The sequence below is a fragment of the Dendrobates tinctorius genome, unplaced genomic scaffold (assembly GCF_039654945.1).
Source record: "Dendrobates tinctorius isolate UK_male_01 unplaced genomic scaffold, ASM3965494v1 ptg000126l, whole genome shotgun sequence".
NCBI classification, from domain to species: Eukaryota; Metazoa; Chordata; class Amphibia; order Anura; family Dendrobatidae; genus Dendrobates; species Dendrobates tinctorius.
The window spans coordinates 23,298,924-23,325,877 of record NW_027361794.1 but is presented as its reverse complement, the minus strand read 5'-3'; the positions used below and the strand labels follow the sequence as shown (position 1 = coordinate 23,325,877).

Below are 26,954 nucleotides of genomic sequence, written 5' to 3'. Positions count from 1 at the left end.
TCCTGTAGATTATCACAATCCTCCTTGAAATTACCATATTTTTTGGACCATAAGACGCACCTAGGTTTTAGAAGCAGAAATTAGGAAAAAAAATGAAGCAAAAAATGTGGTCAATTCTGTACTTAATATCCCCTATCCTGGTATATATGGTCCCCTCATCCCCATTCTGATACACAACCCCCCCTCATCCCTATCCTGGTATACATGGTCCCCTCATCCCTATCCTGGTATACATGGCCCCCTCATCCCTATCCTGGTAAACATGGCCCCCTCATCCCTATCCTGGTATACATGGATCCCTCATCTCCATCCTGGTATACATGGATCCCTCATCCCTATCCTGGTATGCATGGCCTCATCCATATCCTAGTATGCATGGCCCCCTCATTCCTATCCTGACAGGAATGATCACCCTCATCCCTATCCTGGTATGCAGGGCCCCATCCTCAGCCTGGTATTGTGAAGTACAGTATTTAGATGTATGGGGCATCTTGTTCTCAAAGACTCCATTTTTGTGTTTGCGACGCCATTTTGTTGTTCACGAGTTAAATTTTGTAACTAGGGGAAAGTTCACGGCTGTAATGAAACCAGACTGTTCCAGCTTGCACGAGATATGAGACCCTGATGAATGTGCTATTGTTCTATTCTCTGCATCATGTAACTAGGGACATATTCCGATTTTCTTGCAAAACTATTGGCTTATAAAGTAAATGTATTACGACGATGCTATTGGTAGCTGAGTATTTTGCATAATTAAGCAAAATACTATAAAAAGGTGACATAATAAACGGGGTTAGTGATCTGCCTTGATCCTCCCATACAGAGGCATATGTCTCCGTCTGGTCATTCCCAGTTGCTAGCAATGCCCGTGGATTAATTTGGAAATCACTTGGTCCACCGTGAAGGGTTAATTTAGCCCTCCCTCTATAGCTCCCCAACAGCAGGTATGCATAGCCACATCTCATCCTAGTATGCATGGTCCCATCCCTATCTTGGTATGCATGGTCCCATCCCTATCCTGGTATGCAGGGCCCCCATCTCTTCCAGGAATGCATAGCCGCATCTCGTCCTAGTATGCATGGTCCCATCCCTATCCTGTTATGCATGGTTCCATCCCTATCCTGTTATGCAGGGCCCCATCTCGTCCTGGTATGCAGGGCCCCAGCTCATCCTGGTATGCAGGGCCCCATCCTTATAAGTAGCCCCCACCCCCATCCTGGTATGCAGGGTCCCAACCTCATCCTAATATGCATGGTCCCCCATCCCTATCCTCGTATGCACGGACCCCCATCCTTATCCTGGTATGTATGGGCCATTCTCGTCCTGGTATGCAGTGCCCCATCACAAAACATTAAAAAAAACAAACCATTACACTTACCCACCCGGCGCTTCCTTGCAGTGTCCTGCTCCGGTGCCAGCAACTGCTATATACTTGTAAGCAGTGCTGAGAACAGTGAGAATTCATGAATATTCATTTATCTTAAGTAGCAGCACACGTGACCGCCGGTAGCAGCAGGAAGCCGGTGGCTGACACTGTGTGCTACTGAAGAGCAATGAATACTCACTGCCCTTTGCGTGCACAGTCCTGGCAGCTGTTCTCTGCTTGTGAGCAGCGCGTGACATCCCTGCCATGTGCTGCTTACAAGCATATAGCAGTTGCTGCATCGGAGCAGGACGCTGCGAGGGAGCGCGGGGTAGGTAAGTGTAATGGTTTGTTTTTTAATGTTTTCTGATGGGGTCATGCATACCAGGATGGGGATGGGGGTGCGGGCCAATTATAAGGATGGGGCCATGCATACCAGTACCAGGGTTAGGGGCTAATCATATCAAGATACTATTATTAACGAGAAATGAATATTCATTGCCCTCCAAGCCCATGGGCATGTAATGCAGTGAGTATTCATTTCTCTTTAGCCACAGCAACAGGAGTTAGCTGCAGCCACCGGCTCCAGCCTCCTGTGACCCGCTGCTCCGCTGATGCCGTTCCCCCACCTACCCACCACAGCCAGAGCCGGTACATCCGGACTATAAGACGCACCCCCCATTTTACTCCACATTTTTGAAGGAAAACAGTGCGTCACATAGTCCGAAAAATACGGTAGATTTTATACAAATTGAAAAGTCAGGATAAAGGGAAACTCTGCTGTTACTCTACAGAAATTCACACTTGGCCTCACTGCACATTTACTGTTGTCGATCATAAAAGGGAAGTTTGGCCAGAAAGACTGGACCTGGTCTTGTAGGGACCATGAGACATTCAGCAGCACAGAAGGGAGAGAAGATTCATCCGATAAGATCTCAGGGATCTAGGAAGCCAACAGCATCATTACCCTCCGCTTTCTCTTACAGGCCCAGCATAAGATTTTTCTTCAAGTGATTTTCTATCTTGTCAGCACATTCTACGTACGCTGTCATTTGGCTTTATAGTTACAGATCTGGGCAGGTAACGGTCAGTGTCTCCTAATGTGAAGGAGAGAATGGCTAATGAAATCAATTATTAAACGTTATATTAGTCAGTTCAGATATGGTGTTCCAAGATGGCGTCTGTGTCTTCAGACAACACCCTGGAAGGAATCCTTGGAATGCAGAAGCTGAGATACTGGATACCTCCATGGAGAAATAGACAGCGACATCCTGACACCTTATAGGAACCTGACACATACAATGATACCGTCATCCCCCCGATCCCTTCATAGTGTTACTGTATAATGTCCCAGCATTCCCAGCAGTGTCACCTCTCCAGTCAGCAGCTCAATCATCTTGTAGGTGACTTCTAGGATCTTCTGGTCATTGATGTCCTCATGGATCAGGGGGTGAGGTGGAGGCCCCGTGATTGGGCTCAGGGATCTTCCCCATCCCTCAGACACAGGGTCCTGACAGCGATCACTAGAGGTCTTCTTCACCACTGTGTAATCCTGGTTATGGAGGGACACATTAATAAATCTCACTACAGACATTTCCAGAGTCCTCACCTCTCCAGTTCTGTCCATCCGTTATTCCCATAGATAAGAATGATGTAATGTGACGTCATCAGAATCTCTCACCTCTCCAGTGAGACGGAAGAGGATCTCTAGGGTGAGGTGTAACATCCTCTCCGCCATCTTGTCTCTGTCCATATCCATCCTTGATGGGTAAATCAGGAAAATTCTCTTTTGTAGAAGATCTTCACTGAGAGGATCCGATATTGCAGAGACCTGAATGAGAAGAAGATGATCCGATGTAACATCATAAGAATCCTGTGTAATAATACAATTACTGGAGATAATAAGGGAAACATATGAGGAGATTTATTATCTTACAGGGTTTAGTTTTCTCCCCTGACATCTACTAATAAAACCTATATATTTAGGCCACAGACAACAAGCAGTTTCCTCCTCGGAGTCGGCAGCTGAACACGTTCCTCATAGACTCATCTTCCATAACGCTAATTCTCGTCTCATTACCGACCCTGGAATCGGCATTAGCAATACTGCAGGAGATATTCATTACACGTGACATGAGAAATAACTCCTTCATGGTGAGGACGACATCTTCATCTTCTACTACGGCTCTAGAGACAGATGTGGCCAGAGTCGGTCACTGCCTCCATCCCCACCGGCCGTCTATATGAAGGTTTCCCGTCTTCCCCGCACTGGAATCTTCTCTCCCGTTAGATCTCAGCTCTGAGTCACACACAGAAGTTTGAGGCTTTTCTGGAAGAACAGGACAGGAGAGATCTGAGGCCGATGTCTCCATGTACAGGGTTTCCCCTTGGGATAAGAGGCTTTTCTATCCCTTTCCCCCAATTAGAGGGGACACCTGTGGATATCGGGGTCTTTACCGGCTGCAGTCCTGGGGGGATTTACTCGGTAACGTGGACGTTGGACAAACGTCACCATCAATTCCCATCAGAGTGAAAGAACATCGCTCCTCTATTCAGCTCTATGGATCCAGGATGAAATCCACTGCGGCCCCTGCAAGAAAAGAGCGAAGTCTGGTGAGACCCCCGAGGCCGGAGATTTCTACAGCTGCTCTGTGCGCACAGGACCTGTGATGAGGTCACAGGAGGGGAGGAGTCAGGGGTCACATGATCAGGGGCCTCAGTGTGTGCAGGACTCTGCTGTGCTGGTTGTCATGGTGCTGGATGAGGGGAAGTTTCTGTGTGGGGTCAGGAGGGGTTTACAGGGTGGATGTAGCAGAACCGTGTGTGTACGAGGTGTACGGAGTGGAGCCGTGTGTGTACGAGGTGTACGGAGCGGAGCTGTGTGTGTACGAGGTGTACGGAGTGGAGCCGTGTGTGTACGAGGTGTACGGAGCGGAGCCGTGTGTGTACGAGGTGTACGGAGCGGAGCCGTGTGTGTACGAGGTGTACGGAGCGGAGACGTGTGTGTACAAGGTGTACGGAGCGGAGCTGTGTGTGTACGAGGTGTACGGAGCGGAGCCGTGTGTACGAGGTGTACGGAGCGGAGCCGTGTGTGTACGAGGTGTACGGAGCGGAGCTGTGTGTGTGCGAGGTGTACGGAGTGGAGCCGTGTGTGTACGAGGTGTACGGAGCGGAGCCCTGTGTGTACGAGGTGTACGGAGCAGAGCCCTGTCTGTATGAGGTGTACGGAGCGGAGGCGTGTGTGCACGAGGTGTACGGAGCGGAGATGTGTGTGTACAAGGTGTACGGAGCGGAGCTGTGTGTGTACGAGGTGTACGGAGCGGAGTCGCGTGTACGAGGTGTACGGAGCGGAGCCGTGTGTGTACAAGGTGTACGGAGCGGAGCTGTGTGTGTACAAGGTGTACGGAGCGGAGTCGCGTGTACGAGGTGTACGGAGCGGAGCCGAGTGTGTACGAGGTGTACGGAGCGGAGCCGTGTGTACGAGGTGTACGGAGCGGAGCCGCGTGTGTACGAGTTGTACGGAGCGGAGCCCTGTGTGTACGAGGTGTACGGAGCGGAGCCGTGTGTGTACGAGGTGTACGGAGCGGAGCCGTGTGAGTACAGGGTGTACGGAGCGGAGCCGTGTGTGTACGAGGTGTACGGAGCGGAGCCGTGTGTGTATGAGGTGTACTGAGCGGAGCCGTGTGTGTACGAGGTGTACAGAGCGGCGCCGTGTGTACGAGGTGTACGGAGCGGAGCCGTGTGTGTACGGGGTGTACGGAGCGGAGCCGTGTGTGTACGAGGTGTACGGAGCGGAGCCGTGTGTGTACAGGGTGTACGGAGCGGAGCCATGTGTGTATGAGGTGTACAGAGCAGAGCCGTGTGTGTACGAGGTGTACGGAGCGGAGCCATGTGTGTATGAGGTGTACAGAGCGGAGCCGCGTGTGTACGAGGTGTACGGAGCGGAGCCGTGTGTGTACGAGGTGTACGGAGTGGAGCCGTGTGTGTACAAGGTGTACGGAGCGGAACCGCGTGTGTTCGAGGTGTACGGAGCGGAGCCGCGTGTGTACGAGGTGTACGTAGTGGAGCCCTGTGTGTATGAGGTGTACGGAGCGGAGTCATGTGTGTACGAGGTGTACGGAGCGGAGCCGCCTCTGTACGAGGTGTACGGAGCAGAGCCCTGTGTGTACGAGGTGTACGGAGCGGAGCCGTGTGTGTACGACGTGTACGGAGCAGAGCCCTGTGTGTACGAGGTGTACGGAGCGGAGCCGTCTGTGTACGAGGTGTACGGAGCAGAGCCCTGTGTGTACGAGGTGTACGGAGCAGAGCAATGTCTGTATGAGGTGTATGGAGCTGAGCCGTGTGTGTATGAGGTGTACGGAGCGGAGCTGTGTGTGTACGAGGTGTACGGATCAGAGCTGTGTGTACGAGGTGTACGGAGCGGAGCCGTGTGTGTACGAGGTTTACGGAGCGGAGCCGCGTGTGTACGAGTTGTACGTAGCGGAGCCCTGTGTGTACGAGGTGTACGGAGCAGAGCCGTGTGTGTACGAGGTGTACGGAGCGGAGCCGCATGTGTACGGGGTGTACGGAGCGGAGCCATGTGTGTTCGAGGTGTACGGAGTGGAGCTGCGTGTGTACAAGGTGTACAGAGCAGAGCCATGTGTATACGAGGTGTACGGAGCGGAGCCGTGGGTGCACAAAGTGTACGGAGCGGAGCCGCGTGTGCACGAGGTGTACGGAGCGGAGCTGCGTGTGTACGAGGTCAACGGAGCTGAGCCATGTGTGCGCGAGGTGTACAGAGCTGAGCCGTGTGTGTACGAGGTGTACGGAGCTGAGCCGTGTATGTACGAGGTGTACGGAGTGGAGCCGTGTGTGTACGGAGTGGAGCCATGTGTTCACAAGATGTACGGAGCGGAGCCGCATGTGTACGAGGTGTACGGAGTGGAGCCATGTGTGTACGAGGTGTACGGAGCAGAGCCGTGTGTGTACTCTGTATACCACCATCTTCAGTCACAGACCCCTCCGTGTACACTGTATACACCTATTATCCCTCAGCTTCAGGCGCAGACCCCTCTGTGTACACTGTATACACCCGTATACTTCCAGCTTCGGTTGCAGACTCCTCTGTGTTCACTGTATATACCTGTATACTCCCAGCTTTGGTTGCACACTCCTCTGTGTATGCTTTATACACCTGTATACCCCCAGCTTCGGTCATAGACTCCTCTATGTACTCTGTATACACCCGTATACTCCCAGCATCGGCTGCAGACTACTCTGTGTATGCTGTATACCCCTGTATTCCCCCAGCTTCGGTCGCAGACCCCTATGTATGCTATGTACACCCGTATACCCCCAGCTTCGGTCGCAAACCCCTCAGTGTACGCTGTATACACCCGTATACCCCCAGCTTCAGTCACAGACCCCGCATCTCTCACACTGTAGAACTGATGCTGGACACATGGTAAAACTGCAGTCGTCGGTCTCTCGTCTCTCGCACTTATACTGATAACATAAGATGGAGTCAGACGAACCCTCCTACAAAACGTGAGAACAAAGTCATTACTACAGGACTGTGTGAGAAAGGGATTTATTCTACAAGAAATGCTGGGGCCACAAATGAGAGAATCCGGGCCCCGTGGCTGGATACTCCGGGCCCCCAGCGTGTTAGAACCAGACGGCGTCTTTGTCCCTGGAGCTTCTCTACTCGGGATAATGAGACTCTGATCTTGGTCATCCGTATGGATAATGGAAATGGAATTACAAAGCTTCTCATAGACTTTCCATGTTAGACACGGACGGCACATGCACAGCACACAGACGGCTCATGTACAGCACACGGACGGCACATGTACAGCACACGGATGGCACATGTACAGCACACAGACGGCACATCTACAGCACACGGACGGCACGTTTACACGGACCCATAGACTTGTATTGGCCCTTTGTCATCTGTGCTGCTGGTAAAACATGGACATAAGAGCAGCACCATAGGTCAAATAGGGGACACGTGGCATCTGTGAAAAACATGACAAGTCTTGTGAAGGGGCCGTACAGTCACATAATAGAAAACATTAGCAGAATTGCCGTCTTTTTCTACATCCTACCTCATAAACAGCAGATTAAAAACAAGTCCTACATGTCCCCCAAACTACTCTGCTAAATCCCCTCTGGCTCTGTGGCCGATGGTTCGGGGTCCCTGATGGCTATTAGTCACTTTGCTGCTATAATATAAGGTGAAGCCACAAGACCCCTGCAGACCAGTGCTGAGGCTGATGGAGACCCCGGAGCCACAACACCCCTACAGCCCAGTGCTGAGACTGACGGAGACCCCTGGAGCCACAAGACCACTGCAGCCCAGCGCTGAGACTGGCGGAGAAGCCCAGAGCCACAAGACCACTGCAGCCTAGTGCTAAGACTGGCAGAGATTCCTGGAGACACAAGACCTCTGCAGCGCAGTGCTGAGACTGACGGAGACCCACCAAGCCACAAGACCACTGTAGCCCAGTGCTGAGACTTGGCAGAGACCCTTGGAGCCAAAAGACCACTGCAGGCCAGTGCTGAGACTGATGGAGACGCCTTGAGCCACAAGACCACTGCAGCCCAGCCCTGAGTCTGGCGGAGACCCCTGGAGCCACAAGACCACTGCAGCCCAGCGCTGAGACTGGCGGAGAAGCCCAGAGCCACAAGACCACTGCAGCCTAGTGCTAAGACTGGCAGAGATTCCTGGAGACACAAGACCTCTGCAGCGCAGTGCTGAGACTGACGGAGACCCACCAAGCCACAAGACCACTGTAGCCCAGTGCTGAGACTTGGCAGAGACCCTTGGAGCCACAAGACCACTGCAGCCCAGTGCTGAGACTGATGGAGACCCCCGGAGCCACAAGACCCCTGCAGCCTAGTGCTGAGACTGGCAGAGACTCTCTCCGGAGCCACAAGACCACTGAAGCCAAGTGCTGAAACTAGCAGAGACCCCCGGAGCATCGGTGCTGGAGCCATGGGGAATTTATCATTTCATGCTAATTATTTTTACATTCTCAGAAATCCCCTGTAGTGTCTGTTCACAATCCACCATTGTTGCTGTGGATTGATCTACAGTGTTGTCAGGAAATACTCTGCTTTTTTGCAGCCTTTTCACTTGCATTTTTGTGTCCCATTCATTTGAACAGGGAAAAAAACGCTGCAGAAATGCTGAATGATGATGTGCAACGGATTTATAAAAAAAAGTGTCTTCTGGACGGTGTCCGTGTCTGCCCAGTGTCTGTGTCTGGCCGGTGTCCGTGTCTGGCTGCTGTCCATGTCTGGCCGGTGTCCGTGTCTGGCCGCTGTCCGTGTCTGGATGCTGTCCGTGTCTGGCCGGTGTCCGTGTCTGGCCGGTGTCCGTGTCTGGCTGCTGTCCATGTCTGGCCGGTGTCCGTGTCTGGATGCTGTCCGTGTCTGGCTGCTGTCCTTGTCTGGCCGGTGTCCGTGTCTGCCCGGTGTCCGTGTCTGGATGCTGTCCGTGTCTGGCCGGTGTCCGTGTCTGGCCGGTGTCCGTGTCTGGATGCTGTCCGTGTCTGGCTGCTGTCCTTGTCTGGCCGGTGTCCGTGTCTGCCCGGTGTCCGTGTCTTGATGCTGTCCGTGTCTGGCCGGTGTCCGTGTCTGGCCGGTGTCCGTGTCTGGCTGCTGTCCATGTCTGCCCGGTGTCCGTGTCTGCCCGGTGTCCGTGTCTGCCCAGTGTCCGTGTCTGGCTTCTGCACTGGGACAGTGCGGAATAGTATAGTAGACGGCACTATTCCACACAATAGGATATTAAGCCCTGTTCACACTGCGCTTCTGCAGTGCGTCCGGGGGCTCTGCCTGAATCCCCCTAAAATAGGATTCACGTAAATCCCCACCGGGGCCACAGACGGCACTGACACCAGCAGAGGTCAAAGGAATTAGTATTTTTTTCTGAAATTGACTGATTTATTTCCTTAGGCCGGGTGCACACGATCAGGAATTGGCAGCGCTTTGGACGCAGCACACGTCCGCTGCCGGCTATTGAACACAGGTGACTCCACATGTGATCACTGAACCGAGCGGATTCACTGCGTCCAATACATGTACGGGTGAGATATATGGCGTCTCCACAAGATAAATAGACATGTTGTGATCTGGAAAGACGCGCCGCATGTCCGTCTCTAAAGATAGGGAATTTAGATTGTGAGCCTCATTGGGGACAATGCCACTAATGTCTGTAAAGTATTGTGGAATTAATAGCACTATATAAATGAGCAAAAATAAATATATAAACTGCGGGGGTTCTGGCCTTTCACAAAATGTCAGCAGAGCCCCCGCAGCACCGTACACCTGCAGCGACACTACACCTATTATGGCGACACTACAATTACAGAACAATACAGTTGTGGCCAAAAGTATTGACACCCCTGCTATTTTGTCAGATAATATTCAGTTTCTTCCTGAAAATGATTGCAAACACAAATTCTTTGGTATTATTATCTTCATTTAATTTGTCTTAAATGAAAAAACACAAAAGTGAATGAAGCAAAAAGCAAAACATTAATCATTTCACACAAAACTCCAAAAATGGGCCAGACAAAAGTATTGTTACCCTCAGCCTAATACTTGGTTGCACAACCTTTAGCCAAAATAACAGCGACCAACCGCTTCCGGTAACCATCAATGAGTTTCTTACAATGCTCTGCTGGAATTTTAGACCATTCTTCTTTGGCAAACTGCTCCAGGTCCCTGATATTAGAAGGGTGTCTTCTCCAAACTGCCATTTTTAGATCTCTCCACAGGTGTTCTATGGGATTCAGGTCTGGACTCATTGCTGGCCACCTTAGAAGTCTCCAGTGCTTTCTCTCAAACCATTTTCTAGTGCTTTTTGAAGTGTGTTTTGGGTCATTGTCCTGCTGGAAGACCCATGAACTCTGAGGGAGACCCAGCTTTCTCACATTGGGCCCTACATTATGCTGCAAAATTTGTTGGTAGTCTTCAGACGTCATAATGCCATGCACACGGTCAGGCAGTCCAGGGCCAGAGGCAGCAAAACAACCCCAAAACATCAGGGAACCTCCGCCATGCTTGACTGTAGGGACCGTGTTTTTTTCTTTGAATGCCTCTTTTTTCTCCTGTAAATTCTATGTTGATGCCTTTGCCCAAAAAGCTCTACTTTTGTCTCATTTGACCAGAGAACATATTTCCAAAACGTTTTAGGCTTTTTCAGGTAAGTTTTGGCAAACTCCAGCCTGGCTTTTTTATGTCTCTGGGTAAGAAATGGGGTCTTCCTGGGTCTCCTACCATACAGTCCCTTTTCATTCAGATGCCGACGGATAGTACGGGTTGACAGTGTTGTACCCTCGGACTTCAGGGCAGCTTGAACTTGTTTGGATGTTAGTCGAGGTTCTTTATCCAACATCCGCACAATCTTGCGCTGAAATCTCTTGTCAATTTTTCTTTTCCATCCACATCTAGGGAGGTTAGCCACAGTGCCATGGGCTTTAAACTTCTTGATGACACTGCGCACGGGAGACACAGGAACATTCAAGTCTATGGAGATGGACTTGTAGCCTTGAGATTTCTCATGCTTCCTCACAATTTGGTTTCTCAGGTCCTCAGACAGTTCTTTGGTCTTCTTTCTTTTCTCCATGCTCAATGTGGTACACACAAGGACACAGGACAGAGGTTGAGTCAACTTTAATCCATGTCAACTGGCTGCAAGTGTGATCTAGTTATTGCCAACACCTGTTAGGTGCCACAGGTAAGTTACAGGGGCTGTTAATTACACAAATTAGAGAAGCAACACATGATTTTTCAAACAGTGCCAATACTTTTGTCCACCCTCTTTTTTATGTTTGGTGTGGAATTATATCCAATTTGGCTTTAGGATAATTATTTTTGTGTTTTTTCATTTAAGACAAATTAAATGAAGATAATAATAACAAAGAATTTGTGTTTGCAATCATTTTCAGGAAGAAACTGAGCATTATCTGACAGAATTGCAGGGGTGTCAATACTTTTGGCCACAACTGTATATGCAGCACACATACACAGATACATACTATACATGTACACACATTATATATGCTTTATAAATATAGAAACATACACTATATGCTGTATATACAGTACACACATAATGTGTATATAAGAACATATATACAGTATATACACACAGAAACATTCAGTTTATATAAAGTATATACAGTATGCTCACATACATATACAGTTTATACATTTGCACAATATAGTGCACACATGCAGTATACAAATATAATATACATACACATACTATATACTGTATGTACATGTATATATTATAAACTCACATGCACCACAGATATACACAATCATACTATATACTGTATATATGCACACACATACTATATACACATAGACAGACATGCTATATACTGCACATGTACACACACAGATACACATAAACATGTATACTTACCAGGTTCTGTGGATTCACATGTACAGATCCATTCCCAGGACAGTGCTTTACGAGCAGCCATGATTAGGACTCAGGAGGAGATGACACAGACACACAAGGCTGCAGGCATCTTCCTGGCCCTGCTCAGATCTCTGCTGTACTGTAATCGGCCCCTTCCCACTCACTCACAACTTCTAACCTGACTGTAGGGAGAAAGAGAGAGAGAAGGGGGGCTGGAGGGGGGTTTGGGAGAGACGCTCCGGGACTACAGAGGATGCACAGCCTTATTCACTGCTGTACATCCTCTACTATAGAGCGAAATTGGGATTTATATCATTGTAACTGGTTGTTGTATTGTTTACCGGTTTTTATTTTTTTATTGTTTTTCTCACAATGTTTGTACAAGAAAAACAAAATGTTAGTAATTCTTTGTTTTGTTCAATAAAAATTATCTGATTAAAAAAAGAAAGGCGATAAAGTTGTTAATAGATGAAACGTATAGAAAATACCAAGATCACATGAGAAGGTGCTCGTACGAATTTACAGATAAATGTGGTCGCTCATTGGCAAGGAGGTTATATCCATGCATGCAAGGGACATATGTATCCACAATAAAAGGGGCACCCGGGCCAGAAATTCATAACCCCTCTGACACAGCTGAGGCATGTTGTTGCTGTTATAGCTCGCTATATAATATCCATGGACAATACCACGACATGCCACCTAATATTCTGGAAAGAAAAACTGACAAATATATTATGGATGCTGCTCTTCCTTCCTTACAGACCCCTGAGCAGGAGGAACTAGACAAAGCTGTCACTGAGGAAGAGATCGGAGAGGCCATTACATCATTCCCTATCGGGAAGAGCCCTGGGCTGGATGGGGGCAATAATAGATTTTATAAGAGGTTTGCACCCCAGTTATTACCATTTTAGGAGAAGTGATCAGTAATATCTCAGAAGACTCCCTCTCTGCCCCTTAATTACTGGAGGCTGACATAACATTGTTACTGAAAGCCTGGAGAAGAACCAAATGTCTGCCCTAATTTTCATCCAATATCACTAATTACTGTAGAGGTGAAAATATTCTCTAAAGTGATTACAGCCCGGCTCTCCCACTACCTGCCCCCAATTGTTACCAACCATCAGGTTGGCTTTGTTAAGGACAGAGAAGCTCGTGAGAAAACATTGTTATTAATGTCACATGCGGAAACCCCGGGATCCCAATGTGCCTTGTTTCTGCCGACACTGAAGAAGCGTTGGACATAGTGCCCGGACTTTCTTGAAGATCACCCTACGACATATCGGGTTGGGCCTCTTCTTGTTATCTATCATTCTCTCCTTATACACTGACCCTAAACTGATAATTAGGGGAGACGGCCTTCTATCCGACACATTCTCTATTAATATTGGGACGAGACGAGGGCGCCCCTCATCACTTCTCCTATACACACCGGTGATGGAGCAGTTAGTGGTGGCATTATGTATAAATCCCGATATTAGTGGGTCACTATAGGCTCACAGCTCTATACACTCGCTCTATACACAGGTGACTTGTGGCTCTATGTTTCACCCCAATGATCTCATTTCCCTATGTAATAAAGGAATTCGGCCATGGAAGGAATTTTATAGTCAACTCCTCTAAATCAGAAGCCATGAACATAACGCGGAACTGACACAACTAATTTCTAACTTTTCCCTTTAAGTGGCAGAAAGGCGCAATTAACCCCTTCATGCTGCGGCCCATTTTCATTTTTTTGTTTCTATTTTTTCTTCCCTTCTTCCCAGAGCCATAACTCTTTATCTCTCTGTCCACATAGACATATGAGGGCTTGATGTTTGCGGAACGAGTTGTACTTTTCAATGACTCCCTTAATTTTACCACATAGGGGGCGCTGTGTGGATGTCGCAAGAGAGAGGATGAGTGGCAGAATACGGAGTGGCCGTGGTGTGTCTCAAAGTGGGTGGCTTTGAGATGAAGGCTTGGTTATGTGCTGATCAGCAGAGCTGATCTTTCATGCCTATGTGTTAGGGAGAAGCCTTCAGGCAGCTGGAGAGATGGGCGGGTTCTAGCTGCCCACAAACCTACCCAGGGATGTGTCTGATAACACCTATAGTAAAAGGCTATGTGAGTAGGTGAAGGACCTGTGATGAGGTCATAGCCATGTGACCAAGTGGGCGTGGCTACGGACCATATAACGTAGCCAGGATAGGTCACAAGGTGTGAATGCTGGGACCAGGTTGGTCCAGTTTGGAAGGTCCCGTGAGGAGAAGGATCTCCTCACTAACAGCCTGTGGAGCGGCTGGGCGTGAGCCAGGGCAATGTGTGCCTGAGAGCTCCCTGGAGGGAACTAACATAAAATGTCCTGATAAGCCGCATAAGGAACCCTGACGGGTGAGATAACACTGGGGCTGAATAGCCTGTTTAATGGACGCTATGCTGGTGATATGAAGCTGTTGTACATTTCTGCTGTGGTTTATGAGGGTGAATAAACCGCATGGACTGCTATGTTTTTATGGAAAACCTGGTGCCGGATGTGTTTTGTTCGCTGCCAAGCGAGTGATCCCCTACTAGATGACAGCGCTACCTCACAGTACTCAAAAACAAGGAAAAAATTCCAAGTGCGGTGAAATTGTGAAAAAAACAATTCTGACATTGTTTTTTGTGAATTGTTTTTGTACATTTTGTGGTAAAATTGACCATGTAATATGATTCTCCTCATCACTATGATTACGGCAACACCTAACATCTCCAGTTTTTATTATTCTTTTAGTGGAGAAAAAAAATCTGAGGTTTGCAAAGAAACATTTTTGGAGCAGTTTCTCCATTTCCCGAGCCCCGTAACATTGTTATTTTCCTCCGGTGGAGCTGTATGATGGATTATTTTCTGCAGGACGAGATAACGTTTTTATTAGTACAATTGTGATCGCTCGTTACAGCATTTTTGGTGGAATTGTGCCATCCATAAATACGTAATTTTGGCAATTCTCACATTTTTTATCATTCTCACAAGATCCTGTTATTAGAGAAGCCGATAAAGGCAATAATGTAGAGTTAGTAGCAATGGAGCAATATAGTAAGGAGCAGAAAGACAGCGATCAGAGAGAAGCACAGAGAAAAACAAGCGCTGATCCCACAAATAACGAGAAGGAACAACTAAGATCTTCTCTGAGATTTCAGATAGAGAAGGGACGATTGTCTAAGAAATATAAAAGAAACGCTTCCCTGAATTTCCACACAAGCCGCATTGGTATTATATTCCTAAAGTCCACAAAGACGCAGCGCCCCCACCAGGTCGCCCGATAGTGTGTGGGGTCGGATCAGTAACAGAATCTTTATCTACATTTATAGACCGGTGTCTGAGACCATTACTGAGAATAGCACCTGCTCACATCAAGGACACCGGAGATTTATAGAGAATTGTGTCCGGTATAGATTGGCAGGAGGGTTATAAATTGGCTTTGATCGACGTCGGGAGCTTGTACGCATGAATTCCACAAATCGCAGGACTGGAAGCAATAAAAAATCTATGGAAAAAACTGCTGAAACAGATGACTATATTGGATTCATCCTGGAAAGCCTGAATGTTATATTGTCCCATAAGGCCTTCTCTTTTGGGGGCAGCTGGTCCACCCAGTTGACGGGGACAGCGATGGGGGCGCCAGATGCTGAAGTTTCACTAATTTGTTCTTGCCAGACTTTGAAAATAAATATATTTATAGTGTAAACCCCCACCTGACACCTCTGTGCGGACCACCGGTATGTGGATGATGTGTTTCTGGTGTGGGCTGGGACAGAAAGGGGTTAATGATTTCATTAAATATCTGAACGAGGAGAATAAGGTTAATATAAGATTTATTCACAATTTGGACAGAATAACTTAGATTTCTCAGATGTGAATAATAAAATAGTGGATGGTAGAATAATAACCAGCGCCTATAAAAACCTACAGCCACCAATATGTCCCTCCATTCTAATAATGCGCACCTGGAACATACTAACAGAGGCCGACCATACAGCCGGTATCTGAGGCTGAGAACAATGAATAGTAGAGAAGAAGGTTTCCTACAACAAGCAAATGACCTGACAGATGACTTATTACACAGAGGTTATCCGCCAACATTATTACACTGTGCTAGAGCGATGGAGGAACCCATGTGGGTCTAGTTACAAGATCCAGGAGGAAGAGCAGAAAAAAGGACGAGATAATAAAAGGTTTATTGTTACTTTTACACCTAATCCCAATATGAATGTAATAAAATCAGCGATAAACAGGAATTGGCATTTGTGAGGAGATGAAGATTTAGCCGTAGCAGCAAAGAACAACCCTCGATTTCTTCTAGAAGAAGCGGTGACTTAGATGACTTATCGCTACAGGAAAGATTCCAGGAGAAGAACAATAAAGTCACCTGGTTACATGGAAGACGTCCAAGAGGCCATTTCCATTGTGGGGATCGCTCCTTCTGTCATCTCCATCTTACAGGAGAAATCTGAGGATCGGGGCGATGACGGTAGATAAACTAATCACGGGTCGCACAGAGCAAGTGCTTTATGTCATATACTGCCCTGGACAATTCTTATATTGCCCAGACTATTAGACCGCGGCACATCAGGCTCAGAGAACATTTCCATTCAGTTACACAGGAGAAGGATCTGTGACATTAATGATATAAGAGAGGTCCATAATGCGGACCCCAATGTGCTGAGATCTGCAGGAATTGAGCCCGCTGATTATCCTGTACAAGGCGGTGACCAGAATAGATTACTACTAACAAGAGAAGCAGCATGGATTGTGGATTGCGATGCACAAGTTCCCCTTGGCCTCAATGATACATTGAATATGTCTGTGTGGCTGTGATCTATGTTATATTTCTTTTAATTTTTTATATTAATCATCTCACTGTACTCACTGTAAATGTTTTACACTTCTCAGTTAACCATTCCCTAACCCTTGTTAAAGGAAGTGGTGTAACCCCCTGACAAGTATGGACTGATAGAAGTGCTAGGCAAGTGTGAAACGGCCGTAGTCCGTCGGGCTCTCTCCTCTGTATAGCTCCCTGCTACCTGCACGCCGCACTCTAATATGGTCTGATGTCACGTTTCACCATGGAATAAACTTGCAAGAAGGATCTGGGTGACAATTCTTTCAATTCCTTATGATTACTCTTAGATGTATACACAATGGTGATGAATGGAAGGCCGCATTCAATACACCGGAGGGGCATATTGAAAATTTGGTGATGCCATTCAGATTAAACAATGCTCCGGCAGTCTTTGAAAATTTCATTTTTTTTTCTCACCGATGGGTAGATTTGCGGTAGTTTACCTGGATGATATATTGAGTTACTCACGTCCTCTGCAGGAGCATCATGAGCATGTCAGACAGCTGGAGTGGGAAAAACATTACCCAGCAATCCCTTTTTGACATTTTGAAGACTTCCATCATTGAAAAATGTCCTAGCACCAAGAAACATAAAAGAGAAGGAAGATTTGCTAAAAATCGCCTGTCTCCCGAATAAAATCATTACATGCAATCTGAAAACTTGCCTCTGTTGTGGATCGATCTGCCATGGTCTCTCTGAATTCACCCTTATTTCTACCGGTGAAATTTCCCGATCAAAAGTCCCATGTCATGTTCCCCCAGTTATGTTACACACGTGATTATATGCTCATACCAGAAATTATATGTGGGAAGGGCGACCCAACCCCTCCACAAAAGGCTGAACTCACACCGTCCCAATACTCCATAGGGTTTTCTCCAACATGGGCTTTCACGTCACTGCACCATCAAACACAAGAAAGATTCCCCACAACTGAGAATATTCCCCACAGAGGAGATTCCCCCACAGGTTCAGATTTGCATTGGACAACTACATCGGAAAGAAATCTTCTGGATTTATAAACTAAACCCCATTACTCCAAATGGCCTCAGTGAGATTACAGATGTTACAGAGGCTCCTGCTGCACCAACCTGGGGTAAGTGAGATCATCGCCGGATCACCGAACACCTCCTGTGACCCGGCTCCACCAGCGCTGCCGATCCCCCCCCCCAGGTTTACTGAATTCGGACTGTGAGACAGACCCCCATTTCACACATTAACTTTTGCCCTATTTTCCTTCTGAAAATTTGGGGTGCGTCTTATAGTCTGGTGCGGCTTATAGTCCAAACCAATGAAGGGACTGCTGGGACCGTAACGGGGTCCATCTGAACCCCCAATGCAGAAGCCAAATGTCCTGAGAACTGGACCTGCTGGACCACAAATTGACATTTCTCCATGTTATCAAATAAACAGATGTCACGTAGAACCTGGAGAACCTGTCTGACATGCTCAGCATACTCCTCCAGAGGACGGGAGTAACTCACTATATCATCCAGGAAAATTACCACAAATCTACCCAACAGTGAGAAAAAATATAATTAATGACATTTTCACAGACTGCCGGAGCATTGGTTATCCCGAATGGCAGCATCAGATTTTATATCTGCCCCTCAGGTGTATTGAATGCGGTCTTCCATTCGTCCCCCTGACGTACACTTATAAGGTTATATTCCCCTCTCACGGTAAGTTTGTAAAACCATTTAGCTCCAGATAATTGGATAAACAGGTCAGGTATAAGGGGTAAAGGATAGGGAAGGTGAACCGTGACTCACAGGCCCAACCCTCCATCCTTCTACCAAACCCCCCACGGTGACTGGAGAGGAGCATGGCCATATATGAGCCTCAGCCGGACTCTGGAAGGGAGGAAATAACCGAGATTTGGGCATTTTAGCTCCTGGTGTGGAGTCGATAGCACAATCATATGCCGCCATATAGTAGACGGCCGGTAACTGGTGAGAATTCCCTCATGTGTGGGGTCTACTTCCCTCCAGAGAAATCACACGTTACATTCCACACATAACACTGTGTAGAGAAGGCGGCGCGGGGTAATTGTGCCAGTAGTGAGGGGCAAATAATGGCGGAAATGTCACTGACTGAGGAGAAGCCTCCATGGAGCGTTTTCACTCCGGAGATCAGGTGACCCCTGACTCCTCCCCTCCTGTGACCTCATCACAGGTCCTGTGCACAGAGCAGCCATATATGTGGAGTGCAGCTCTGCAGGTTAGTGATGGGCAGTCCGGCTCTTCTGGCTCCTTTCCCCACTTTTCTCCCTCCTGTCCCTTCACTATAAAGCCTGGGCCTCATTATACTGCTGTACAGGGGTCTAGTGAAGGCTTTTTAGCCCTTTCCTCAGTCTGTAGCTCATGGGAACAGGCCCTCACTCCTGTCCCTTCACTATAAAGCCTGGGCCTCATTATACTGCTGTACAGAGGTCTAGTGAAGGCTTTTTAGCCCTTTCCTCAGTCTGTAGCTCATGGGAACAGGCCCTCCCTCCTGTCCCTTCACTATAAAGCCTGGGCCTCATTATACTGCTGTACAGAGGTCTAGTGAAGGCTTTTTAGCCCTTTCCTCAGACTGTAGCTCATGGGAACAGGCCCTCACTCCTGTCCCTTCACTATAAAGCCTGGGCCTCATTATACAGCTGTACAGGGGTCTGGTGAAGGCTTTTTAGCCCTTTCCTCAGACTGTAGCTCCTGGGATCAGGCCCTCACTCCTGTCCCTTCACTATAAAGCCTGGGCCTCATTATACAGCTGTACAGGGGTCTAGTGAAGGCTTTTTAGCCCTTTCCTCAGACTGTAGCTCATGGGAACAGGCCCTCACTCCTGTCTCTTCACTATAAAGCCTGGGCCTCATTATACAGCTATACAGGGGTCTAGTGAAGGCTTTTAGCTCTTTCCTCAGACTGTAGCTCCTGGGATCAGGCCCTCACTCGAGTACCTTCACTATAAAGCCTGGACCTCATTATACAGCTGTACAGGGGTCTAGTGAAGGCTTTTTAGCCCTTTCCTCAGTCTGTAGCTCCTGGGAACAGGCCCTCACTCCAGTCCCTTCAATATAAAGCCTGGACCTCATTATACAGCTGTACAGGGGTATAGTGAAGGCTTTTTAGCCCTTTCCTCAGTCTGTAGCTCCTGGGCACAGGCCCTCACTCCAGTCCCTTCACTATAAAGCCTGGGCCTCATTATACAGCTGTACAGGGGTCTAGTGAAGGCTTTTTAGCCCTTTCCTCAGACTGTAGCTCATGGGAACAGGTCCTCACTCCTGTCCCTTCACTACAAAGCCTGGGCCTCATTATACAGCTGTACAGGGGTCTAGTGAAGGCTTTTTAGCCCTTTCCTCAGACTGTAGCTCCTGGGAACAGGCTCTCACTCCTGTCCCTTCACTATTAAGCCTGGGCCTCATTATACAGCTGTACAGGGGTCTAGTGAAGGCTTTTTAGCCCTTTCCTCAGACTGTAGCTCATGGGAACAGGCCCTCACTCTTGTCCCTTCACTATAAAGCCTGGGCCTCATTATACAGCTGTACAGGGGTCTAGTGAAGGCTTTTTAGCCCTTTCCTCAGACTGTAGCTCATGGGAACAGGCCCTCACTCCTGTCCCTTCACTATAAAGCCTGGGCCTCATTATACAGCTGTACAGAGGTCTAGTGAAGGCTTTTTAGCCCTTTCCTCAGACTGTAGCTCATGGGAACAGGCCCTCACTCCTGTCCCTTCACTATAAAGCCTGGGCCTCATTATACAGCTGTACAGGGGTCTAGTGAAGGCTTTTTAGCCCTTTCCTCAGACTGTAGCTCATGGGAACAGGTCCTCACTCCTGTCCCTTCACTATAAAGCCTGGGCCTCATTATACAGCTGTACAGAGGTCTAGTGAAGGCTTTTTAGCCCTTTCCTCAGACTGTAGCTCATGGGAACAGGCCCTCACTCCTGTCCCTTCACTATAAAGCCTGGGCCTCATTATACAGCTGTACAGGGGTCTAGCGAAGGCTTTTTAACCCTTTCCTCAAACTGTAGCTCCCGGGATCAGGCCCTCACTCCTTTCCCTTCACTATAAAGCCTGGGCCTCATTATACAGCTGTACAGGGGTCTAGTGAAGGCTTTTTAGCCCTTTCCTCAGACTGTAGCTCCTGGGATCAGGCCCTCACTCGAGTCCCTTCACTATAAAGCCTGGACCTCATTATACAGCTGTACAGGGGTCTAGTGAAGGCTTTTTAGCCCTTTCCTCAGACTGTAGCTCCTGGGATCAGGCCCTCACTCCAGTCCCTTCAATATAAAGCCTGGACCTCATTATACAGCTGTACAGGGGTCTAGTGAAGGCTTTTTAGCCCTTTCCTCAGACTGTAGCTCCTGGGATCAGGCCCTCACTCGAGTCCCTTCACTATAAAGCCTGGACCTCATTATACAGCTGTACAGGGGTCTAGTGAAGGCTTTTTAGCCCTTTCCTCAGACTGTAGCTCCTGGGATCAGGCCCTCACTCCAGTCCCTTCAATATAAAGCCTGGACCTCATTATACAGCTGTACAGGGGTCTAGTGAAGGCTTTTTAGCCCTTTCCTCAGACTGTAGCTCCTGGGCACAGGCCCTCACTCCTGTCCCTTCACTATAAGCCTGGGCCTCATTATACAGCTGTACAGGGGTCTAGTGAAGGCTTTTTAGCCCTTTCCTCAGACTGTAGCTCCGGGGAACAGGCCCTCACTCCTGTCCCATCACTATAAAGCCTCAGCCTCACTATACAGCTGTACAGGGGTCTAGTGAAGACTTTTTAGCTCTTTCATACCTGACTCCGAGCTTTCCTTCTCCCCCCACATTCGATCACTGGTTCGCTCTTGTCATCTGCACCTCAAAAACATCTCTAGAATTCGACCTTTTCTTGCTTTTGACTCTGCAAAAACTCTTACTGTTTCTCTTATTCATTCTCGTCTTGACTATTGTAACTCTCTTCTAATCGGTCTCCCTCTTACCAAACTCTCCCCCTCCAATCTGTCTTGAATGCAGCTGCCAGGATCATATTCCTCACCAATCGTTACACCGATGCCTCTACCTTGTGCCAGTCATTACACTGGTTACCCATCCACTCCAGAATTCAGTATAAACTTATTACCCTCACCCACAAAGCCCTCCATGGCTCAGCACCACCCTACATCTCCTCCCTTGTTTCAGTATACCACCCTACCCACGCCCTCCGTTCTGCTGATGACCTGAGGTTAGCATCCTCAATAATCAGAACCTCCCACTCCCATCTCCAAGACTTTACATGTGCTGCGCCAATTCTTTGGAATGCACTTCCCAGGTCAATACGATTAGTCCCCAATCTCCACAATTTTAAGCGTGCCCTGAAAACACATCTATTCAGACTGGCCTATCGCCTCAACACATTAACCTAATCTATCCCTGTGTGGCACAGCCAAAAGTTTTACCATAACCAGGTTTCCCCGCATCATGTTCCCACATGCTTTTTACATCCATTAGCCCTCTGTGTCTGTACTGTTACACACTTAACATTATGGCTGGTCCATACAATCAGGGCAACTGTTACCACCCACCTTTCGTGTCTACCTCTTTCCTCTTAGACTGTAAGCTTGTGAGCAGGGCCCTCTTTCCTCTTGGTATTTGTTATAATCTATGTGATTATTGTTATGTTGTAATGTATATTGTCTGTACAAGTCCCTTCCGAAATGTAAAGTGCTGCGGAATATGTCGGCGCTATAGAAATAAAATTTATTATTATTATTATTATTATTATTATTCCTCAGACTGTAGCTCCCTCAATCCTGTCCCTTCACTATAAAGCCTGGGCCTCATTATACAGCTGTACAGGGGTCTAGTGAAGGCTTTTTAGCCCTTTCCTCAGACTGTAGCTCCTGGGATCAGGCCCTCACTCCTGTCCCTTCTGTATAAAGCCTGGGCCTCATTATACAGCGGTACAGGGGTCTAGTGAAGGCTTTTTAGCCCTTTCCTCAGACTTTAGCTTCTGGGATCAGGCCCTCATTCCTGTCCCTTCTGTATAAAGCCTGGGCCTCATTATACAGCTGTACAGGGGTCTAGTGAAGGCTTTTTAGCCCTTTCCTCAGACTTTAGCTTCTGGGATCAGGCCCTCAATCCTGTCCCTTCACTATAAAGCCTGGGCCTCATTATACAGCTGTACAGGGGTCTAGTGAAGGCTTTTTAGCCCTTTCCTCAAACTGTAGCTCCTGGGATCAGGCCCTCACTCCTGTCCCTTCGGTATAAAGCCTGGGCCTCATTATACAGCGGTACAGGGGTCTAGTGAAGGCTTTTTAGCCCTTTCCTCAGACTTTAGCTTCTGGGATCAGGCCCTCACTCCTGTCCCTTCTGTATAAAGCCTGGGCCTCATTATACAGCTGTACAGGGGTCTAGTGAAGGCTTTTTAGCCCTTTCCTCAGACTTTAGCTTCTGGGATCAGGCCCTCACTCCTGTCCCCTCACTATAAAGCCTGGGCCTCATTATACAGCTGTACAGGGGTCTAGTGAAGGCTTTTTAGCCCTTTCCTCAGACTGTAGCTCCTGAGAACAGGCCCTCACTCCTGTCCCCTCACTATAAAGCCTGGGTCTCATTATACAGCTGTACAGGGGTCTAGTGAAGGCTTTTTAGCCCTTTCCTCAGACTGTAGCTCCTGGGATCAGGCCCTCACTCCTGTCCCTTCTGTATAAAGCCTGGGCCTCATTATACAGCGGTACAGGGGTCTAGTGAAGGCTTTTTAGCCCTTTCCTCAGACTTTAGCTTCTGGGATCAGGCCCTCACTCCTGTCCCTTCTGTATAAAGCCAGGGCCTCATTATACAGCTGTACAAGGGTCTAGTGAAGGCTTTTTAGCCCTTTCCTCAGACTTTAGCTTCTGGGATCAGGCCCTCAATCCTGTCCCTTCACTATAAAGCCTGAGCCTCATTATACAGCTGTACAGGGGTCTAGTGAAGGCTTTTTAGCCCTTTCCTCAGTCTGTAGCTCCTGGGAACAGGCCCTCACTCCTGTCCCCTCACTATAAAGCCTGGGTCTCATTATACAGCTGTACAGGGGTCTAGTGAAGGCTTTTTAGCCCTTTCCTCAGTCTGTAGCTCCTGGGCACAGGCCCTCACTCCTGTCCCTTCACTATAAAGCCTGGACCTCATTATACAGCTGTACAGGGGTCTAGAGAAGGCTTTTTAGCCCTTTCCTCAGACTGTAGCTCCTGGTCACCATGTGATCTCACCATAACCCTAACAAGCTAATTAAGGTGTGAAATCTTGGTCAAAATTATCTCAGTACTCAAATCTCCAAGGGTGCCCAAAGTTTTGCATCGCCCCTTTTTCCTTTTTGCAATTATAAATTGTAATCAATGTGTATATATATATTTTTATTATTATTTTTGAGTGAAATACAAAGGCCATGTGCCATCTTAGAGGTTCGGCCTTTTAGAGATCATTTCATCTTCATCTTACTACTGCTCACAATAACGGTCATTTTGACCAGGGGCGCCCACACTTTTACATGCTGCTGTCAATGCTTCATCCCGCTGGTGCTCAATATTTAATAGGGTCTTACTATTAAACTTAATGAAAAGTTCGGTGAATTTCTTTGAGCTGTTATTACTAGAGATGAGCGAATATTGTCGGAGAAGTTGTTATTGGCTGATATCGCTTACCGAATAGCTGCATCGGGACCCCGGATCCCTGGAGCGCTCCTGATAATCAGCTGCATGTGTCGCCCTCCATGCAGGTGCTGTGACTATCACACAGCGCGACACATGCAGCTGATTATCGGGAGCGCTCCAGCACACTGAGTCCTGCACACACTGAGGCCCCTGATCATGTGACCCCTGACTCCTCCCCTCCTGTGACCTCATCACAGGTCCTGTGCACAGAGCAGTCATATATGTGGCGGACACTCCTGGATCTTCTGCTTTCTGGGCCGGTTCCTCCTGTGAGTCCTATTAACCCTTTCACTCCCTGTATTCTCCTTTCTGACAGGACAGTATCTGAATTCGGACAGTGTGTCAGGAATTTAAGCAATGTGGAAGGAAAAAATGACAATTTTACTTTTTTTCCTCACAAAAATGTGACTTTAGCCCCAAAATTGGCAGCGTAACAAATCCTTATTTCCCCACTGTAGTTTGTAGACTCCATATACAGATCCCTTAAGTGCGAAAAGAGCTGAATTCCCCACTTAAGTTATTGCATTTTGGAAATTGCCCCCACTGGGAATTTATCTCCAGGTAAAGGCACAATTGTGTCTCCATGGGGGTTGTGCTCACAGCCCAACATCGTGTGGCCTCCAAAGAAATGCCACCCCACACCATTACTGACCACTGCCAAACCGGTCATGCTGAAGGATGTTGCAGGCAGCAGATCGCTCTCCACGGCGTCTCCAGACTCTGTCACGTCTGTCACATGTGCTCAGTGTGAACCTGCTTTCATCTGTGAAGAGCACAGGACGCCAGTGGCGAATTTGCCAATCCCGGTGTTCTGTGGCAAATGCCAAGCGTCCTATACGGTGTTGGGCTGTGAGCACAACCCCCATCTGTGGCTGTCGGGACGTCAGACCATCCTCATGGAGTCAGTTTCTAACCGTTTGTGCAGACACATGCACATTTGTGGCCTGCTGGAGATCATTTTGCAGGGCTCTGGCAGTGCTCCTCCTGTTCCTCCTTGCACAAAGGTGGAGGTAGCCATCTTGCTGCTGGGTTGTTGCCCTTCTACAGCCCCCTCCACGTCTCCTGGTAGCTCCTCCAGCCTCTGGACACTATGCTGACAGACACAGCAAACCTTCTTGCCACAGCTCGCATTGATGTGCCATCCTGGATGAGCTGCACTACCTGAGCCACTTGTGTGGGTTGTAGAGTCCGTCTCATGCTACCACGAGTGTGAAAGCACAACCAACATTCAAAATTGACCAAAACATCAGCCAGAAAGCATTGGTACTGAGATGTGGTCTGTGGTCCCCACCTGCAGAACCACTCCTTTATTGAGGGTGTCTTGATAATTGCCAATAATTTCCATCTGTTGTCTTTTCCATTTGCACAACAGCATGTGAAATTGATTGTCCATCATTGTTGCTTCCTAAGTGGACAGTTTGATTTCACAGAAGTTTCATTTACTTGGAGTTATATTCTGTTGTTTAAGTGTTCCCTTTATTTTTTTGAACAGTGTATATAGATAGAGAGAGATATTTTTATATCTTTACTTTGGAGGGCCCAATTCCAGCTATTGCTGTGGGATCTGTGATTTCTATCTACTCCACTGTGTACAGGATAATAGAGTATAATAAAGTAGTTATGGACGTGACGTAACTAACATTGTGCAGTGACTCTGCTTTCCATATAGTGATGGATATTTCTTGTTGCTGAAACTGTGATATTTTTTCCACTTTAAACCTTTTTTAAACCCCTATGATCAGTGCGATCATACAGCATACAAGCCTCTGATGGCTCCGGTGATGCCCTGTACTACTGTAGTGCCGTGTATCATCACTGCCTGTCAGTGTAATACTAACGGCCCCATACACATGAGGTCAGAGTTGGCTGATCGGTCATTTGGCAGACGGCGATCTCTCCCGACTCCCCCATACACACAAATATTCCAGCTTTCCAGTGGTCTGTATGAGAGAGTCGCCTCCAGACTCCTCTAGAGGAGGATTATCTACAGGAAGAACAAACGGATTATCCTCTGAAATTCAGGATGCCAGATCCTTCTCTGCCCTGACATCATCTGTCGGGAGGCCCCCAAATACATTATATGGTCGGCCAAACCCCCCGAAATCAGTGCTTTCATGGAGCTTTAGTCTACTGTGTATGGGGGCGTTATAAGGTAACTTATTGGACGCTGCCTGTGGCCCGGCCTAATAGACCTTCATACATTGCAGCCCAGACACCATAGGCATGTAAGTATCGTAGTAACTAGGCCGCCCCATACTATCGAGTACTTGGAGGTGGGGGGCATTCAGCCAAACTCTGTCACACCTTCTTAGATGCCATGTTTGCTTTTCAGGGTTTATGTTGAAGCCTCACCTGTGCCGTCCCTGCGGTGTACATCTATGTTCTGGGGCCCAAAAAGATTAATTTCTTTGTAATAAATGTTTAATATGCTAAAAATTATAAAATGTGTCTTCTGCTTTTTGCAATTTTTTTCTTCTTACAAGAATTGTTGGAGCCAATTTTTCTTTAGAAACATTTTAATATCGGCTTTTTCTGGAGTTTTTCTTGTAATATAGGAAAGTCTAAGGCCAGAAATAATCCCCATAAATCACTGTACATGGAGACTTTGGGATCAGATCATTTCTGTCCGTTGTGTTTGTGGAAGCAAAAAATCTTTTCTAAAAGCCTTGTGAT

The 26,954-nt window shown here is 47.8% G+C and overlaps 1 protein-coding gene across 1 annotated transcript; it reads right to left on the bottom strand.

Annotated features, from left to right (window-relative positions):
• Nucleotides 1-2,690: 2,690 nt before the first annotated feature.
• Nucleotides 2,691-26,657, bottom strand: LOC141047175 (oocyte zinc finger protein XlCOF29-like). The gene is made up of 3 exons (XM_073542130.1): nt 26,634-26,657; nt 3,045-3,194; nt 2,691-2,915 (listed from the first exon to the last, which is right to left on the bottom strand). Exons 1-3 carry the CDS (start codon nt 26,655-26,657, stop codon nt 2,691-2,693), a joined length of 399 nt encoding a protein of 132 aa, XP_073398231.1.
• Nucleotides 26,658-26,954: the final 297 nt, after the last annotated feature.